General features: G+C 39.1%; 1 protein-coding gene across 1 annotated transcript in view; it reads right to left on the reverse strand.

Annotated features, from left to right (window-relative positions):
• The window catches only part of LOC128735640 (fatty acyl-CoA reductase wat), a 62,485-nt gene that overhangs the window by 30,971 nt on the left and 11,274 nt on the right, over window positions 1-20,240 (reverse strand). Inside the window, exons 2-5 of the mRNA XM_053830124.1 lie at window positions 8,864-8,979; window positions 8,633-8,755; window positions 8,265-8,536; window positions 3,527-3,636 (exon numbers count right to left, since the gene is read on the reverse strand). Of these exons, the coding sequence (XP_053686099.1) occupies window positions 3,527-3,636; window positions 8,265-8,536; window positions 8,633-8,755; window positions 8,864-8,979 (621 nt within the window). The remainder of the gene's footprint in view (window positions 1-3,526; window positions 3,637-8,264; window positions 8,537-8,632; window positions 8,756-8,863; window positions 8,980-20,240) is intronic.

The following is a 20,240-nucleotide window of genomic DNA, read 5'->3' on the forward strand; positions in this document are numbered from 1 at the left end:
CGTGGAATCTGTATCACTCTAAAGTTTACTCTAAATATGGCACGTGGCGCTTTAGTGTCCATCTAGCGATAAGCATGAGCAAAAGCTAGCTAAAATGATCCATTTTGGGGAAACGTGGACAAGATGCCAATCGCAATGATAGGCGAATTCAGGCCATTATATCTTAGCGTATGAAATTTAATACGTAGTTTAAATGTGCGCCGGGTCATGATGGGTTAAGTACGCCTTTAATCAGCTAAAGAACAATAAATCTGGGCTGATTTTAGATTTAGATTTTAGAATAGATCATAACTGCGAATGAGAGATTCTCTTCATTTCAATACAATTTTTCTTTACGATCAGCTAGCATATGACGCAAACAATCTACAATCATATCGTGCGGAAAAAATGACGTCAAGTGTATTTGCAGCGTCGTGATAGACGTAAGAGAGGAGACGCGAAGATATTCTCTCATTTGCAGTTATGACCTATTCAAAAACCAGGCCAGAAGTAGTCTGGGAAAGATGGCGTCGGAGTGGAGCTCATTAGGATGGACCAGGAAAAGCTGGCTTACTGCCCCAGTTGATTGTAAGAATTTGGAATACAGAGCAGCTATCCGAAAAAAGGAATGCTCATGATTCCACGAAATTATGAACGAGCATGGGTTTCCCAGGAATATGATTAGATCGATTAAGGGTAAACATTCGTTGATGTATAGCGGATCAATTAAGCGATTTTTACGCGCCATAATAGCAGGTGCTCTAAATTGTGTTCGTAATATGCGAACAATCTTTTTGACAACTCTGCATCCATCAAATCTGGCACTCTCCTCTCCTAGGCGAAATGTAAACAAAACTATTGCTCTCCTTCTTTTGCGTAAACGAAAGAAAGAGCAACACTGCCGCACAGGAGAAGAATGCCAGACGTGATGGATGCAGAGTTGTCAAACAGATTGTTCGCATATTAGGATACAATTTATTAGCGTCCGTAATTATAGTGCGTAAAAAGGATAAATGGAAAATCAAATTTTAGGGGCATCACAACAGCAGAATACTAGAGCCAATATGGCGAAAGCGGGTTCTGCCAATACAGATGCATTGCATATCCAGCCATTTTCTAGCCACCTTCGGTTTCCCCTTAAGCCTACAATGGCACACAGCCAATCCAAAAACTAAATTGATGTAGCGTTATACCCATATACTTTTTTCAAAGCTATTTGGACGCCAATTGAATCATATTATCAGTTTTTATATAATTTTTCACTATCATATTTTTCGATTGCGCGTCCAAAAATCGAGAAAAGTATATGGACATAACGCTACCATCAATGCAGGGGACGGCAGAAGAAAGTAATGAAACAAAGCTATTGATAGGATCCAAACAGAATGGGATCGCGGGTGAAAGGAAAAGCAGAAAGTTAGGTAAGGACGTGTCATTTAGGCAACGCTTAAGAAGTTGTGTGCCGTTCTTTTTTGTCGGAGCATTACAACCGGACCTAAACCCACTACTCCTTCCTAGGCCCTGTGGCTCGTCTGTAGTGATGATCCTTGGAACCGCAGCGGACTGGACAAAAACAATAACCCTCAACCTCTTTATTTAGCGTGCGACATATTTCAAACTTCGTGCCAATAAATAATTCAACCGACTAGTGTTGGTGGATTAAAATACGTAAAATCGATGCACAAAGAACAGAACTGCTTTTTCAAGTTAGAATATTTTCTGAAATAGTCATTTACAATTTACACGTTTCAGGTGAAAAGGTATTCAACATTTAAAAAAGCTTATTAAAAAGCACGGTTGAAGATTGCAATAATTTTCATACATTCCCCCTTTTATGCTCCGAGTCATCACGGAGAAACAATGAATTCGAACGTGAATCCATCGGTTAAGGTACACTCTTAAAAATATTAGTTAAATTTTCATTTACTTTTTTGTTTGTATTCAATTTACATATCATATACGTAGTAGTAGGAACACTTCGAAATATCTATAAGTAGGGTGACCAAGGTATGTTGAACCCCATCAGCAGCTGTACATAATTTAGACACTTCCATTTGATTTTGCTGTAAATGTCCAAATTCAGCTATCCATAAGCTGAAGGGTCCAAAATACGTTGGTTACCCTGCGTGTTATTTTGATTGTACGTGTAAATTTGAACGCATGTTGATATATCTTCGGGATTTGCTCGATTTAAAAATATAAGTATCTTTAGGAAGCATCTAATTATGTATGTGTTATTAACTGAAAAATTCGATGTTTCGAATCGTGTACCGGCAGCGCCAATTTATTTGGCAAAATTCCAACTGTCTCAATTTATGACTGAGCTCGAGGGCTTTCCCGCAAATAAAAATTGCCAGCCTGTTACTTGCAAAGTAAACAATATTCTTTGCCGTATTTTTTGGGTAATGAAGGGGAACTGAACCGCAGTAACTGAAATTGCGGTTCATTATAAGATCAACGGCGTATGGTGCGGTCCAGTTATTAGGCCGCCGCAGGTTATTAAATTGGTGGTAAACGGCCATCACCGTCAAACTTTTACCTGACGTTTGCACCGAAAAACATAATCACGACATAAACTGGGTATAAACAACATCGTAAACAACCGTGCAAACGGCTTGTTTTGCACGCCTATTCAAAAATGCTCCAGGCAATGGGTGACTATGAATTCAAGGGCAATTTCGACTAGCACTGCCAGTGTTGAAACGTGACTTGTTGCTTTTTGGGTCAGTACGATGGAATCTAAGATAGTATTTTGTAATATTTCTGTGCGTAATAAAAATTTTAATGTATAATTGGAAACAGTTAAATTTCTCAAAAAACCTGGGGAACATGAAATGCAGCGTAACATGTCGAAAGAGTTGTCGCTAGTAGCTAAGATTTAACTTTAATAACAATTTTACTATGGCGAAAGAATCTTTCGCTTCACCCATTGTACTAAAATCAGTCCGTCTTTTATGGTACGATTTGATTACCATCACAACTGGTTGTACAAGTCTGCTAGGACTGTTTTGATTCATCGATCAACATGCATTTATACTAAATCAATCCAATTTACGTACTTGAATGTATGTATGTATAATTTTCCTGCTCCGGTCACCGTACCGCTTTGACGACCCCTTAGTGGGAAAAATGACGTTTTTTTTTTCAAACTAGTTTAAGTTTACATCGCATGTAGCTGAAACTTTGCGATCGTTTCAGGTAAGTAAGCAATAAAACCCCGCTAGTTTTAATAGACAGCTTGATTACCGGGCACAAGTAGCTGTAAGAGATCATTGATCTCGGTATCTAAAGTAATCAGCATCAGAAACTGAAAGTTGTTAGAATTTCTCAAACCCTTCGACGTGGAAAGGAGTCAACCTCGGCTGGGAACCCAGAGAAGAGATTTTGAAAGATTTTGCAGCGGCCTTAAGGGGTTACTGATCCGTAGCTAGAACCTGGCTTGAGTTGGCAGCAAGGTTAGCAGATACGGAGGTTGCATGTATTTTCATTAGCAAATTGCGACCGAACTGGTCCATAATCGGTTACGTGACGGAGTGCAGCTACTTACCGATACCCGGTCGAAACATGCCGATCGGCATACCCCGGCTGTTCTGTCGTACGACGTCCTCGGCGATCGCCTTTGTGAATGTGTAGGTATTTGGCCACTTGTCCAGCAAGCTATATCGATGCGAAAGGAGAAAAATGATTCGGAGGTTAGCAACACGTTTGACACAGAGCATATGGTGATTTTCTCACTTCGACGTTAATTGGTTCTGGTGATTTGTGTTTCTATCTGGTTATGTTTCATTTTTCAGCTTGGTTCAATGGTCTTTTTTAACGTTAATGTAATTGGTTTAAAGCAGATAGCATAACAAGTGAACGGTATTCGGTTCTGAGTTTAGTAATCAGGCAGAATGGGAGAATATGTTTAAACGTTTTTCGATTTTTTCATGATTGAATAGCTCTGACGAGGGCTAGTGATTTGAAATTAGTTTCCTTTACATTCAACTAGTGAAAGTCAATTAAGAAGTTCAAGTAAAGTCGATGTTTTTTTTATGTAATGAATCCATTAGGCGAACTTTAGGCGAAAATATATCGTTCAAATACAATAAGAAATTTAATGTTGATGCACATACAGAGAGCATTCGGAAAAATGGATTCACACAACATGTTTTTCTTAAGTCCGATTCTCTTATAACTCTTACACAATGTCCATTGTGTACGAGTTATAAGTGTTATGTCCTTATGTCTTGTCCGCGATTGCGTCTTGTGAGTTTGGTGCTCTTACATTGACACGAAAGTTGTATAAAGTCCAATTCTTTTCAAACATTCTACAAATGAAGTACTTACTACTAATATGGTTTCGTTTTGACATTATTGTTTTATTGCACCTTTTCTCCCAACCCAAATCTCAGCACTTCGTCATTTACCCTTTTCATCAGGTTTTGGGTAGTAACAGGACCGACTCATTTAAGCAATTTTAACCCGACCCAAGTTTAATTAATGTTTATTTTCGATCACTTTTAGGATTTTACGGATGTTTTCTTTCGTGATGGCCCAAAATTACTCGATAGGGTGGAATTCTGGAGTGTTTTTAAGGATTATTTTCCTTTAGTACGAAAGCAACATTATTGTTTTTGAACCTGTCTGTGTCTCAAAGGTGTTGGGCATGCCAAATCTGATTAAATCGGTGGCAAGTCATCCAATGGAATCCAAAATGCGCCGACATTCTCTGCGCGCCTTTAAGATCTATTATGAATCTGTAATTATCACGTGCAGTCTTTCCAAAATGTTAGAAGAAATTATTAAGTATTATTATTATTCTTTATTTTTTTCAGCCTGCGGCTAGTTCACCTCTTTCCTGAAAGAAATTGATCATGATCTTTTTGAGATACTAATTATCAAGAAACTTTTTCCCTGGCATATCTACCGTCACCACCTCGTATAGCTCTCATCGCTATAAGTTGATGCAATTTATTCGGACCTAAAGGCAGCCTTCGATAAAGTTAATTACCATATCCTGCTAGCCAAACTTGACCGTCTGGGTATGTCGACAAACCCTGCCAACTGGTTCAAGTCATACCTGATTGATCGTCCATTGTGCCTAAAACTGGGCTCAGTAGAATCTGAAGAATTCCTCAATCGTTTAGGGGTCCCATAAGGTAGTAAGTTAGGGCCATTTCTGTATATCATTTTTTTCAACGACGTGTGCCAATATCTACCGGAAGGTTGCAAACTTCCATATGCCGACTACCTTAAAATTGTTTGGGTAATCAAAACCTCCATTGACTGTCAGTTGTTACAAATGAAACACGTAGATATAACAAATACGCATGTGGAACAAGTAGCAGGAACAAACCTAGTACGTGATGTTGGGGTTATGCTAGACTCTGAATTGAACTTTCGGGAGCTTTACAGTCACATCATTGCCAAATCTCGAAGAATTCGTGGATTCATTCTCCGCGTCTCAGCTGAGTTCCATGATCCATACTGATTGCGCGCCTTGTATTTTAAACTGATTCGATCTGTGTTGGAAACAGTAGTTATTGTATAGAGTCCGCTCCATAGTACTTGGACAGCTACAAATCAATGAGTTAAATACCAAATATATGGTAAGAAGAGGGTCCAGAGAAATCAACGTATGCCTCCCACGGACAGTGATCGTTGACGGCGATGAACTGGAAGTGGTTGATTGATCAGTTCAAATATTTGGGATCTCTATTCACGACCACGATAATATGAGTAAGGAGATTCAACGACGGTTTTAAGCTGGAAGTAGGGCCTATTGCAAACTATTTTTTGATGGAATACAAACGTACTCCATCATATACCTGGCGAAAGTCGAGAGGCTAAGATGGGCCGGTCCGTTGCAAGGATGCCGGACGACTCTCAGGGAAATCTGTGCTGTTCTAGAACCCCACCGGAACCAGGAATAGAGGGACTAAGCTGCTAGATGGTTTGACCAGGTTTAAACTGAGTTGCAAGCTTCGAGACGCCCAAGAAATTGGTGATGAGTAGCTCAGGAGCCCGGCCACTCCGAGTCTATGTTGCTAGAGGAGGAGGAATAGCCTTCGCAGTCATCGGATGCAAATCAGTCGGACTTTTTAGATCTTCTTTTAAAGTGATTTTTTGGGCTCTGCCCGAATTATGCTAGTGTTTGATACTTAAAACAGCAGTACTAATTTTCTGCAAGACTAAGGGTCAATTGTGAACCTTGAAAGCTGACAGCTCTTAAAACATTTTTTTAGAAGCCTTAAACCACTGCGACCATTTGTTGGAGCTATTGTGGTAGTACTTGAAAAATAAGCAACGATGTAATTCAGATCGGAACAATAAGCAGAGACTCAGGCGTAGGAAACGGACTTTGGATTGTAAGCTTGAAAACGGAGCTATCGGTCTGTGATTTTTTTTGGGAAATATTCGTATGCTTTTCGTGTAACGCATGACGTTTTTGTTCCAGTGGTATCCAATCGATATAACGAATGAAGAAAATGCTATCAAAAGTTTATCGTATCTCGCAGAGTTCAGCGTACGAATGTCGCCTAGAAAGCACATTCCTAGGTCCTCTTCTATCGATTGTTGCCACTAGCGAATAGATTTGTTGCTAGCTATCAGGTCGGTTTCATGAAATGTTGGTTTACATCAAACCAATTCTTTACCTCCATAATTGCCACGAATTCCGAGTACGCATCATCTGTTGTTTGACTTCAAAGCCGCGTACGATATTATGAACCGACGAAAGCCATGGCATTTGCCGGAAAGCTGTCCAGCATAATGTGGATGTGTTTTAGCGTAGTGTAAAAATATCAGGTGGTCTGGCGGATCGGAACCATTCGAATATCCCGGAGACCTTGACAAGGTGTTTCGAATGATGTTTCCTAATGGTTACAGATACGCTGGGTAGGACATGTTGCTGGAATGCCGCAAAATGGTGTTGGCATCGGAGCAAGACGAAGAGGAATGCAACGAGCGAGTTGGTCAGACTATTTGCAGTAAGATTTGGCAAATACTGGGTGCACAAGAGAGCACTGACTAATGACCGTGGGCCGAGTTAGATGGAAGAATTACGTTTTGTAGATCTTGTGATTAGTCTTGCGAAGCCCACTTCTCACACACACGCGTACTCATTCTAACAAATACGCCGGCATAAGCATCCCTTGCGGATTTTCGCTCTTATTTATTCATACACTGCGACGAGTTTTTGCGAGCTGTATTTAGCTAACAGCTACGGTCGTCGCATTCGTTCGTTATTGCAGCCCAAGCTGCTGAAACCGATTACTCGCGAGGGTTTGCACTCCCACCCGTGAGTAGAATGGAGGAGCAAGATGAAGAAAAAAACAGTAAGTCAAAATCAGTATCCCAGTGCGCTACTAGGCCTCACGGGCAGCTTGCTGCTTACGAGTTATTTGCCTCGTGAGTGGACTATGCAGAAAGACGCTACGAGGCTGTGCGTTCGCGAGTGTATAGGTAGTAGAATGCCTGTACACAGTAACGGCGGCTGTTTGTTTTACGCTTGAATGAGCGTAGTAAGCGTTGAATTCGCACGATTTGCAACATTGCATGCGATGAGAAGTCAGATCAATTAAATAAATGATTGGGCATCTTGACCATTTGGTTGTCATTTGAAGCTTATTATTGACTTGAAGCAAGTAGAAATCGAAAGGAGCAGAAACACATTTTGAATTATGTTTAAAAAACCGAATGTTTACTAAACGAAAGTCATTTGTGCATCGTGTTATTACTAGGGATGAAAAGTAGGTTTGTTTTGATAATCTGCTTGCATCTGCTACCTTAACAGCAGAACCAAATGGCGTTAACAGGGAGCAGATGTCTTGTGTTGGGAAAACCAGAGGTTCTGGCATATTATGAGTAAGCAGAATTTAACATAATGATTGATCGAATTAAACCATGCACATTTTAAAAAATTCTCAGAATCATTTTTTTAAGACAAAGCTTTATCCTATACAGCCTAATATTTTTTCGCGACACATCAAATACCTAGATCGTGAAGAGATTCACAAGAAAGAAATTGTACGCATGCGGTTTTCTCGCCAAACTTGCATTTTCCGATAACAACTTGTCTGCAACAAAGGGTTACAGAAATTGAGCAGCCGTTTTTCTGGTAAGAAGTTTTCAATAAATGACTCAATCGCACGGCATTCATAAATTACCCGAAAGGTATATTTGTAACTCGCTACGCTCTTTCTGTCATTTCTGTTAATTCAAATTCCTATTTTTTCAATCTGCATTTCATACTTGCACAACTGGTAAACAGTTTCTCCCAAAAGCATGGGTAGCATACTCACATTGGCGTGATGTTTTCCATCATCGCGTCGCTAACGCAATCGGTGAGGCTGATCATCTTCTTGGAGTCGATCGGTGGCTCGTAGAACCGCTCATCGACCTCCTTCTGCGGGCACTGGGTGTACGCGGTGGACACATAGATGATGGACTTGAGGTGTTTCATCTCGTAGCACAGGTCCAGAATGTCCCGGCAGGCTTTCACGTTGATTTGCATGGCGATTTTCATTTTCTCGTCGAATCGCACCGTAGCGGCCAGATGAAAGACGATATTTACCTAGATTTGGATACGTTTGGTGGGAAGGTCGAACATCTAGATTTAATAAATCAATTTACGACGGATACTTTGGCACACACGCTTCCAATGGCTTACATTTTCTATGAGGAGCTCCCGGTCGGACGAGCTGATACCGAGGTTGGGCAGCATACAGTCACCGGCGATGGCTCGGATTTTGTGATCATACTTTGGGCAGGCTTGCTTCATTTTATCAAACATCTACCGATGGAAGGAGAGACGAAAAGAGCTAAAACTAAATTTCGGTGCCAGAACCAAACTGTTTCGTTTTGACCGGATGCTGGCTGCATTTGTCAAATGGATACTTACGGCATCTTCGAAAATTTCTTCCACTCGAGAGAAAATATCCTTTCCCCGTTTGCTTCGTATCAGCAGGAAAATGTTTTCCACTCCTGGGCAGCTGGTGAGCAGTTTGTAGATTAGAGCTGCGGAATAGAAAGAGAAGTAGGAGCTCGTTAGATAATTGCGTGTATAGTGAAATATTGGCCATTTAGCTAAAACAGGTATGGAAGGTAAAATGAAGGGATTTTAAATTGTTATTTAAATTAAATATGCAAAAATGTTGTTATCCCCTAATTTATAGAAACATGTGCGTCTTTTTGCTTAGCGTTAGTTAGAAATCTATGATAATCTAAAATTAGACACATAATTTATAGTTAAGTAAGGAAATCTGAATAATTTTGGCTCATCAGCCACACAGACAGCGATATTCGGCTTCATTCATCTAGCGTGTTCGGTGTCGACTAGTCGAATTCCCGTCGAGTGCCGAGGGTCGTGATGTCACCATTCAGCGTTCTGCACACGAGGATAAAAGGTCAATATACCAAACTTATTCTGAATGGAGCCTTCGGCATCGTATCCTAAGTTTTGCGCATTAGTCTGCGAAGCGTTTAATTCATGAAGGAATAATGGATTTCTGTCAAAATTGTGAAAACAGTAACAGCCAGTTGATTGTGCAAATTTAGAATTCGAATCGAAGAAGAAAAACAAGATGAAGAGCCAAATGTGCTTTGTTTAGCATCGTGGGAGCAGAACATTAGCGGAGCTATACTGTATACATGACCGTTCTCAACGACTCACAGTGTATTAGGCAATGGCACTGACTGACGTTATATATGGCAAAAATTTGCATGCATACTAATTTGGTCTTACGATAGCAGGTGTGGTATCGTTCCATCCAGGATGTTGGTGGAAGATGTTGCTAAATGCGTTTCAAACGTTTTATGAGGAGTTTCTGCATTGAGTCACAAAGCGCAGCACGTTTTACTATAGCTACTCAAACACGTGTTCGTGAATTGATCGGTCTGTTTATATTTTCCGAAGAATCAGATTTTTTGACACCCGACAGCTTTGTCGAAAGCTTGCATCTGATGACGGAGAGCATCGGTTAAATTTGCATTACTACTCGTGTGAATGAACCTGTTCACGTTTTGCATGCTTATGGAAATGCATTCGGATTTTCGAAGATGCTGCTCGAATAGTTTTAGATGCCATAATATATCAGGATAATGATAAACAAAACAACGAAATGCTTCATTCTGCTTCTGGTTTTTGTGTTTGTATGTCAGGTATCAACGACATAGTGCAAAATTAACATCATAATTTAGGTTATATCTGAAATTATAAATGATATTATAATGTCTGCACAAGCTTATTGGAGGATTGAAATTTATCGATAGTTACACATTTTTCAGTAGTTTTAATGTTAAAATTTTCACCTAATTAGAATGAATACATATAAATATTTGAATTTTAGATAGTGAAGGACGGAAGAAGAAATTATACAATCATGACTTATGAATGATATTCGCAGTTCATAAAAGAAATCAAGCCTGTCCCAATATCAGCCCGCGGATAAATGAATTACATATCAAATACAACCGCAATACATTAGCACTGGTACCTTTAGTATTTAATTCTACTTATCCTTCTGTTTTGCTATTAATCATTCTGCACACTTCGTGGGTGGGTAAGGATTTATTCAGCCGACTCGTGAAATATGGTCCACTTGGAACATGAAAACATGTTTTATTTTATAGCAGCTTCTTCAGTGGTAAGTTTTGAAATATTTTATTTATGTTTTTATTATTTTATTACCTTATCTGACTAAAGTCTACATAAAAAATGGAACTTCTTAACCTTTCGACAAGGCTCCAACACAACGGGTTCCTTATCATCCGAAGACGATACAATGGTATTTGCAGTAAGCCGCTAGAACGTAGAGTCCGTTGCGAAGCACGAAAATCCAGTAGAGACAAAAGTCTGGAAGAAAAGATTTGACCGATTGAAGGTTCTAGGTATTACGCCTTTTTTGATACCCAGAGCAAGCTGGATGAATTTTACAATGAATTACAATGCTTCAATTTTCGAACGGTCGAACCAGAGTCGTTGAAGAATAGCGAAAACAGCAATGGTCCTATGTTGCTACCTGGCGGGACACCAGAGGTACTGGAGAATTGCGTCGAAATGGAGGAACCAAGTTTTGCGCGTAGTAGCTTGTCTCGTAAGCAGGCTTTATTTGCGGTTTTTTCCTTATTATGTACTCATTTGACTAGAGCGCCTCAGCGAAACAGAATCCGAAAAATTAGTGTGAAGGGTAGTTGTAGAGTTAATTATTATCTACAATATTGTCGAAGAAAGTATAGTTTTATCCTTTGTATTTATGGCGCTATATGGCTGCTACCCCGTTGGCAGCAAAAAGGACCCCTTCCTTTATTCTGATGACTTTTCTTAGTGTGGATGTACGCACAGTCTAACATCTAGGAATTGGATCGCAGAATGCGGACGGTTTCCAAATATGCAGGTTCCGAATTCACACGGTTAACCAGGAGCAAAAGCTTCAAGAAGGTAAGCAAAGCACGAATAATAATCAGTTTGGTCACTCTATTCAGCTTTCCACAACCCGGTAACAATGTGACAGCTCCCATACTAATCAAACGTACCTAAAACTGCTGGTTCATGGTTCACGACAGATGTTTGAAAGCGGCGTAAATATCGAAGAAAGAGTTTATTATCATTTGTTTTGGCAAAAAATCTCTTGTGCATATAAGATCTGAATTGGTTTATTATTTCAATAGAGTATTTTACGAACTGACAACATTATGTCAAGCATCAAAACGTTTCCGTGGTAATGACAATAGCAGCATAACTGGTTCTTCTGTCATAATAACATGCTCTATTTGGTTCTGTCATGTAACAGAGTGTTTTTTGTACAACTGCAATGATCTCTATTGCTTGGATTTACTCTTGAATTTTGCTTAACTTGTTCTGTTAACGACAAAATCGATCCAGCAATCATAAAAGAGCATTTCATTTTGAATTGCGCAGCGGATAACTTTCAATGAAACAGGTTATATTTAAATACTTTAGAGCAGACAACTCGTACACAAGAGTGACAATCTTGTAATAAATACCGCTTTTTATCTTGTAAACAAATCAATCAAACAACCCACCAAGAATTCAAACAGTTTTACCGAAAATATGAAACAATGCTGAAATAATCAATACGCACTTTTCAAATCGTTGTCCAGACAGCTTTTTGCGTTCACATTTAACGTAACAAAAATTAACATTTCCTTTGGAAATCGAAGGTGCGTCAATTTTGGCCAGCACGTAGAAACGATCGTCGCGACATTTTTGACACTGGCGGGTGTTATGGGAAACTATTAATATCTGTCACTATGTTACGGGGTAGGCTTTCCACGAGCGACAGTGGCGGTGACAGACGATTTTGACATTTCATGCAGACGGATTCTATACAAGTTTGACGTGTTACTTGCGTCACTCACGAAATTATTCAGCTGTAGGATCATGCAAGAGAGCGAACTTCCGCATTTATGTTCCTGTGAAAATCCTCATTTCTGTTCCTTTTTCACAAGACAGATGACAGGACAGCCGTCCGGCATTCTAGAGGCATCACCTCCTCATGCTGCTGTTCAAAAGTTTTTGTAAGAATTACATTTACTCAGCACGGTTTTTATCCAAAGCGATCTATTGTGAAAAATTTGACCGAATTTACGTTGATGATGTCTACACTTATTTCAAGGTAGCATTTGATCGAGTAGATTGTGGAATTCTGTTAAGTACGCTAGAGAAACTCGAAATCTTCAGATCATTGATCACCTGGTTTATATACAATTTGACAAATCGATCACCTTGCGTTAAGATTGGAGCTTCAGGTCCTAAAGTGTTTTGGTGCTTCCCAGGGAAGTAATCTGAGATCTCTTTTATTTTCGCTATTTATCAATGGAGCTTTCTATTATTGTAACGCTTACAAGAGGATTATTTTCTAGTAGGACTGTGAATAAGAGAAACTTTCAATCGCCTTCGTAACCCGCATCAGTTCAAATACAAGATGCATGAAAACAACATAAAGCGCTGCAACTTTATTAAGGATTTTGGAATTACCATGGTATTACCACCAGATATCTCCTTTGATTCTAGTGTTGTCCAGAAACATATGGACGCTGCGCATCACGTTACAAACTTTTTAGACCACAACGCAGTCCATCTACTAGTTAGTGACTACAACCAACCCAGCCTTGTTTGAAAAAGCACACCCATCGGCCACGCGATTCACGATCCTTCTGAATCATCCATCTTAAGAGCAGGTATGACGCTGCTGGACGGGATGTCTTTGTTAAAAATGCTTCATCTCTCCACAGTTAGAAATTCGAGATCGAACACTTGATCTTGTTTCCGTGAATGCAGAAACCTCACCGCACGGTAACTCCTTTGAAGCATGCGAACTACTCGTTGATAACGAAATATCAACCACTTTCAGTAACTCTTGTCAGGTAGTTTTTGAGGAGTTACATGATGTAAGAGCGTTAAATTTTACGAAACCCGAGAGTTGCGAAACTGGTTTCTCTGGGCTGAATGTTGGAAATATTAGTTTTTCGGACGAAGACATCCTTACTGCACTGAAGAAGTTGAAGTCCTCTATCACAGCAGTACCAGATGGAATGCCGTCGATTGTGCTGAAAAAGTGTGCAACTGCCTGCACTCCACTAAAATTAATTTTCAACCAGTCACTATCTCAGGTGATATTACCAATGCGTTGGGAAAAATCGATCATGTTTCCCATCTTTAAGAAAGGCGATAAACAAAACGTATCGTGGAATCGTGGAATTACGGCTCTTAGCGGAGCTTCTAAGTTGTTTGAAATCCTAATTGGTGGCATTCTATTACGGGAGGGCAAAACATATATTTCGGTGGATCAACATGGTTTCTTCCCAGGCAGGACAACAACAACAAACTTAGCACAGGAGGTATGGAAGGAGGAGCCAGGTCGATGACGTGTAACTATACAGATTTAAAGGCGGCATTTGGTCGTAGAGATCACTTTATTTTATTGGCTAAATAGAGCACATAATGTGGTAGAATGGTTTAAATCGTACCTTGTGGGCCGAATTCTATCTGTAAAAATAGGAAACAACTGCACACAAACTGCTCGGGCGTACCTCAAGGGAGTAACTTGGGACCATTACCTTTTTCATTATTTTTTAACGACGTCTGCCATGTTATACCATCAGGCCGATATCTTATCTATGTCGACAATCTCAAGCTCTACCTTTTCGTATATTCGACGGCAGACTGCATCGAGCTGCAGCAGCATTTGAATGACTTTCAGGATCATGATTGGTGCTCCCAAAACCTACTGATCTTGAGTGTTCCGAAGTGCTCTGTGATCTCATTTTCACGTGCAAAAGACCCTATTCATTGGAAATATACTCTGTCTGAAGCACAAATCAATAGAGTAACAGTAGTAAAAGATCTTAGGGTATTTCTGGATACTGATTGTCCTTTAGAAATCATTATTCCCATATAATTGTGCAAGCGAACAGATATTTGGGATTTATCGTAAGAGTTGCCAAAGACTTTACTGATCCGTATTGTTTACGAGTATTGTACTTTTGCTTTGTCCGCTCTGTACTGGAAACTTCAGCTGTTATATGGAGTTTATACACGGATGTGTGGTCAAATACAATCGAAGAAATTCAATTAAGGTTCCTGCGCCATGCGCTGAGACGTTCACCTTGGCGAACCCCAATATATTGAAAGCTGCCGCTTGCTTGATATGAATACTTTGGGCAGAAGACGGAACATTTCCAGAGCAGTTTTTGTGGCAAAGTTGTTGATAGGGGAAATTGATTCGCCTTTTATTTTATCAAGAATTAATATTATTAACATCCAACCTAGAAGCCTAAGAACTTGGACATTCTGAGACTGCAATACCAGCGCACTGAATGCGCCCAAAACGAACCCATAAGGGCGATGTGGGATATTTTTAAATTTTATGTATCTACACACTTAAAAAACTCAGCAAAATTTGCCGAGATTTGGACAGCCGAGCGTTCAATAAAAATTTCAGTTTTGCAAATCGACGTTTACGGATCTTTACTAACGTTTGGCATCATAAAAAATTTTACCGAACGCTCGGCTGTCCAAATCTCGGTAAAATTTTGCTGATTTCGGCACTTTTTTTTAAGTGTGTACATTTTGACTTTTCCTTGTCCATTGATAATTTTAAGATTAGAATAAAAAGATTATTGTAATATGTTTGACTCTGTCTAGAAATTATCTTAAAGGGGCTTTTCCCCATCCCCTGACCAGATGACCAGGTAAGATGGCAAAATAAACAATCTATACCTATAAAAATGGATTTCTGAAAAATGAAATACAAATTTCTTCCTAACTCGAGAACTAAGGCTTGTTCGCGACAAAATTTGGACACCCCTAAACACACACAGCTTCGGAAATACATTAACAATGAGTGAAATATTTTGCAGAGTGGTAGACGTATGTCTGTTTCTGAAAATATGACACTTGTTTATATTACAAGCGCTCAGTGTAAAATGGCGTCGAAAGAAGAGCAGGTACGAAAAGCAATTGTGTGCGGTCGCAATGAAAATCCGGATCTCTCGTTAAGAAAACTTGCCCAAAAACTTGGATTTCTTCCAAGCACTGTTCACAGTGTTTTAAAATCGTTCGATTCTCGATTGACAACAGCTAAGAAGAAGGGAAGTGGAACAAAAACGGATCTAAGGAACCACCACAAGGATGCGAAGGTAAAACAAATATTACGGAGGAGACCAGATCTTTCTATGCGTACCATTGCTCGTAAAATAAGAATGTCGTCAACATTCGTGCACACTTCTAAGCAACGACAAGGCATGAAGTCTTTCAAGGTAAGGACTGTGCCAAACCGTAATGATAAGCAAAATACGATGGCCAAAACACGCACTCGTAAGCTTTATCGCGAATATTTAACGAAGTTTCCATGCGTTATAATGGACGATGAAACGTATGCCCTAGAAGACTTTAAACAGCTTCCTGGTATGTCTTTTTACACTGGCGTGAAACGAAATGGCGTTGCAGAGCATTTTGGACAAAGAAGAAAGCCAAGTACCCCAAAAAATATTTAGTTTGGCAGGCCATATGCAGCTGTGGTCGAGCAAGCAAAAGTTGCATCACTACGGGAACGGTTAACAAGGAAATATACCGTGAAGAATGCCTGCAGAAACGATTGTTACCGTTCCTATACAGCCATGATGTATCCTCGCTGTTTTGGCCTGATTTGGCATCTTGTCACTACGCCAAAGATGTTTTGGAATGGTATGATGCTAATGGAGTCCATATTGTACCGAATGAGGCGAATCCACCTAACTCTCCAGAGTTATGCCCCATCGAGCGGTATTGGGCTTTGGTGAAGAGAGAGCTGTGCCAGCACAAACAACAAGCAACAACTGTAGATAAATTTCGAAAATCTTAGACAAACGCAGCTAAATTGGGTGCCAACAAGTCTGCACTGACTTTCATGGCAAGGGTAAACTCTAAAGTTCGCCAATTTTTCATGCAGACGAAATAATTAATAATTAATTTGATTGATAATAATTAACGATACACACGTAAATGATAAAAAATTGTTCATGGATTAAATTTCTAGCAAATTTGTTTTATTGCAAAATTGAGGTGTCCAGATTTTGTCGCGAACAAGCCTTAATTAAGCAAATGAAACAAAATTTGACATGCGTGTGTTTTTTGAGGCATATTTTTTCCATGGTGAATTGAGACCGCTCCCCTCTTTGGGAGGGGAATTATGACCCCCCATTATAAGAGGGGGGCCCCCGTACAAATGAAATACAAACTTTCTCATGATTAGAGAACTAATCAAGCAAGTGGAACCAAATTTGGGAAGTGGGGGATTTTGCAGGCAGGATTTTTTTATGACGGTTTGAGACCCCTCACCCCTGTGGTAAGGGAACAAGGACTCTCATACAAACAAAACAGAAATTTTTGCGCAACTCAAAAACTGATCAAACTCGAGAAATTTTAGACTCTTTCATAAAACATAACAGACAATAACAAGACCACCAAAAACTATCGGTAGTCCCCTGCACAAATCACCTCAGTCTAGGTTTATTTGTTTTCCTAGGTCTACTGACCTCTATTACTTTCCTTCAGTTGGGTCCGAACGAGCGACAACGGGTAAGGAGAGGATCACCCCGAGGATCGAAGTGGTACTTTCCACGAAAACGTTTTCCGTTAAATGGTACATTCCGCGTAAGGTTTTCGCGAAATGGTATTCAGAGAAATGTTACACAATCACGGCGAATATTTAAGTGCTATCCGCTTTATTTTATCGGGCTAAGTAACGGGGGGATTGTTTTCTACTTTACTGTGAGGAAAAATTGAAAATTTGTAAATTAAACTATCCATGCTTTCATAGTGACGTAACTGCCAAAATGAATTATCTATGGTTGAGCTCCTCAGAAACTAGCTTAACTCGAGATTGGGACAGATTCACGATTTATGTACAACACAGTATAATTTGTGTCAATACGAAGTTTGTCGGGTCAGCTAGTAAATAAATAAATAAATGGATAATTAAATAAGTAAATAAATAAATTACGATCGACAGTAAGATAAGGTTTAATGTAAATGCACTATAAAGACACTGGAAGCTCTCAAACGAGTAAGAAAGCGAATTCGACAAAAACCGGTTGTGTCTGGATCTGGACGTAAGATGGTTAAGGAACTTGGAATTTTGCAGTCAACCATGAGGAATATTTTGAAAGATGATCTTCGATTGATTTCATATAAAAAACAACTTGAAATTAAATAAAAAAATAAACTTTTCAATTTAATTTTAGGTTTCGTATTCTACTAAGACGCTCCAAAAGTTCTGTCAAAAAACAACTGTTTTCGAACGAAAAAAATGTTCCTGCTACAGGATCACCACAAGCAACAAAATAATCGAATATGCAGCACATCTTTCTGATATTCCTCGGTACACACTGGTTGTTCAAAGGTTCCAGAATGTTTCCAGGGTGATGGTATGGGGGTGTTTCTCCATAAATTTAAAGGTTCCATTGCTGTTCTTTAAACCTGGTGTTAAAATTAACACTAAACAGGCTTGGCATACACTTTTCGCTTTGATTTTGCTCTTTTGATGACTGCTGCTCAGCCGAGCAGAATTTGAAAAAGTCGTGTATGGGGCATTTGTAGAGCTGGTAATTATCTATAATATTGCTGAAGAAAGTGAAGTTTTATCCTTAGTATTTACGGCGCTGTAGCGCAGCAATGCCGTTGGTAGCAAGAAGAGCGCTCTTTTTGCTACCAAGAGGGTAGCAGCCTCATAGCGCCATAAATACAAAATGTACAGTAATGCTTACTTCAGCAATATTGTAGATAATAACAAATCCTACAAACGCCCCATACATCACTTTTTCAAATTTTGCTTGGCTGAGATGCAGTAATCAAAAGAGCAAACTCGAAGCGAAAAGTGTATGCCAAGCCTGACACTAAATATTACCATCGATAATATTTTGAAGAACCGTTTGCTTTTCATCTTCAAAAAATGCTACCAGACTGCTACCAACAAGATTCTGCACCGTATTACCAGTCGAAAGCTACACAGGTTTGGTGTGAGGGCAATTTTCCGGATTTTATTTTCTCGAAAGAGTAAAACATGCATTTCATTTCAATGTCGAAAAATATGTTATCGTTTGCTTTACTGTAGCTCTACTACTCTACTGTGCGGCCTTTGAGTTAGTTTTAATCGGTTTAATTAGGTTTTACTCTGGATTTAGGGGGTGAGTTAGACAAAATGGACTATTCTTGTGTTTCGCACAGTATGTAGTGGATGGGATTTAAATTTTCTGATGTATTGATAATATTTTTCATTTCGCGGGCGGCAAATTCTAAGCTTCTTTTATAGGATTCGAGAATTGAATCGCCATTTTCTGGTCCATAAACACGTGCTACTTTATCTGCTACTTTATAGTGTTACACCTAAAGCAGTTGAACTGTGAAATGATCTGACAAGGTTTCGACTGTTATGATGTTTATAACTCCTCTTTAAAACCTTTTAGTAGCCTTAAAGAGTTAAATATTTTAGTCGTTTAAAAGTGTTTACAGTTTGTGGGAGAAGGCTGATTTGAAGAATTTAAAGTTTGCTCAAAGACCATTTGGGAGTTTACTTTAGCAACTTCGATCACTTCAGTCAATAAACAGCTGCCAGCAAGTTATTGTCCGCAGTAAATGCGGAAAAGTCTCTGTTAAGCTTTATTTTAGATTCAAAGACAGCCTTTAACAAACCTTGAAGTTTGATAAAATTGCCAGATTTAGATGTTGCTGAATAAATGTTCTAATGCATAATAATAAAGCCTCTGTCCAGATAAAGGTTGAATATTTAAAATTGTCCAGCTGTCATTCCTTCTTTTGTGCACCAACGTGCAATACACTGTATACAAATTACAAAACTTTCAGCGAAATCTGTTCCGTCGAAATGCTCAGTCACCAACCATTTGACGCTGTGAAAGTGGGCATTTCTCTTCCTTGGTTTCAGTTCAGGAAATTCGAATTTGTAATTTGAGTTTATCATTAATTTATTCCTTCAAAAAAGCATTACCGTAACTCAGTAAACACGAGTGCATTGCAGCATTGTGCCGTATCTGTGTTCTACTTTCGTTGTTGAATTCGAGTTTGAGGAAGTCTTACGTTGGTTTGACTCCGCTGGGGAAAGCATCAACACGGAGCATATATTAAAGTAAAACGCTGTACTATGCTTGTGGATACTGTTTAAGTTGTTGGCTACTGCCGAGCGTAGTTCAAGAAATCTGTTGACTGCGATTTTACGACTTTTATGTTGTGCTTATAGATATAAAGTTTGTTAATGATGTCGGCAGAGCTACTGATCAGAGTGTTTTATCAGAGATTGAATTAAATGTATTCTTGAACTTTTTTGATTACGATTCGATTGAGCTATAAGCAGAGTAATATTGGGCTACGACGGTATTCAGGAGTCTAGATTTTAAAGCTTTATAATTTATTACTGTATAACTGTACAGCATGTGCTTTACATTGGTCAACTCAATATCCATAAGGTTATGATCCTACTGATACTGAGAACCGATTCCAACACGAAAATGATGAAGGATACCAAGGGACGATTAACTATCATATTTTATGGATTATTATTAGTAGACGCAATCATGTCTATGAACAATAAAATTCAAGAGAACGTATCAAATACAAAAATTTAATACAAACAAGTTCAAAACAAGCAAAATATTAAGAAGCAATAACAATCGGTACAAATTAGCGTCGAAGTGTAACCTTGAATATTGTTAAAACGGCTTCATCATCTGAAAACAACGAAAAACGACTACCCATTCCACCT

This window comes from Sabethes cyaneus, chromosome 2 (assembly GCF_943734655.1).
Source record: "Sabethes cyaneus chromosome 2, idSabCyanKW18_F2, whole genome shotgun sequence".
NCBI classification, from domain to species: domain Eukaryota; kingdom Metazoa; phylum Arthropoda; class Insecta; order Diptera; family Culicidae; genus Sabethes; species Sabethes cyaneus.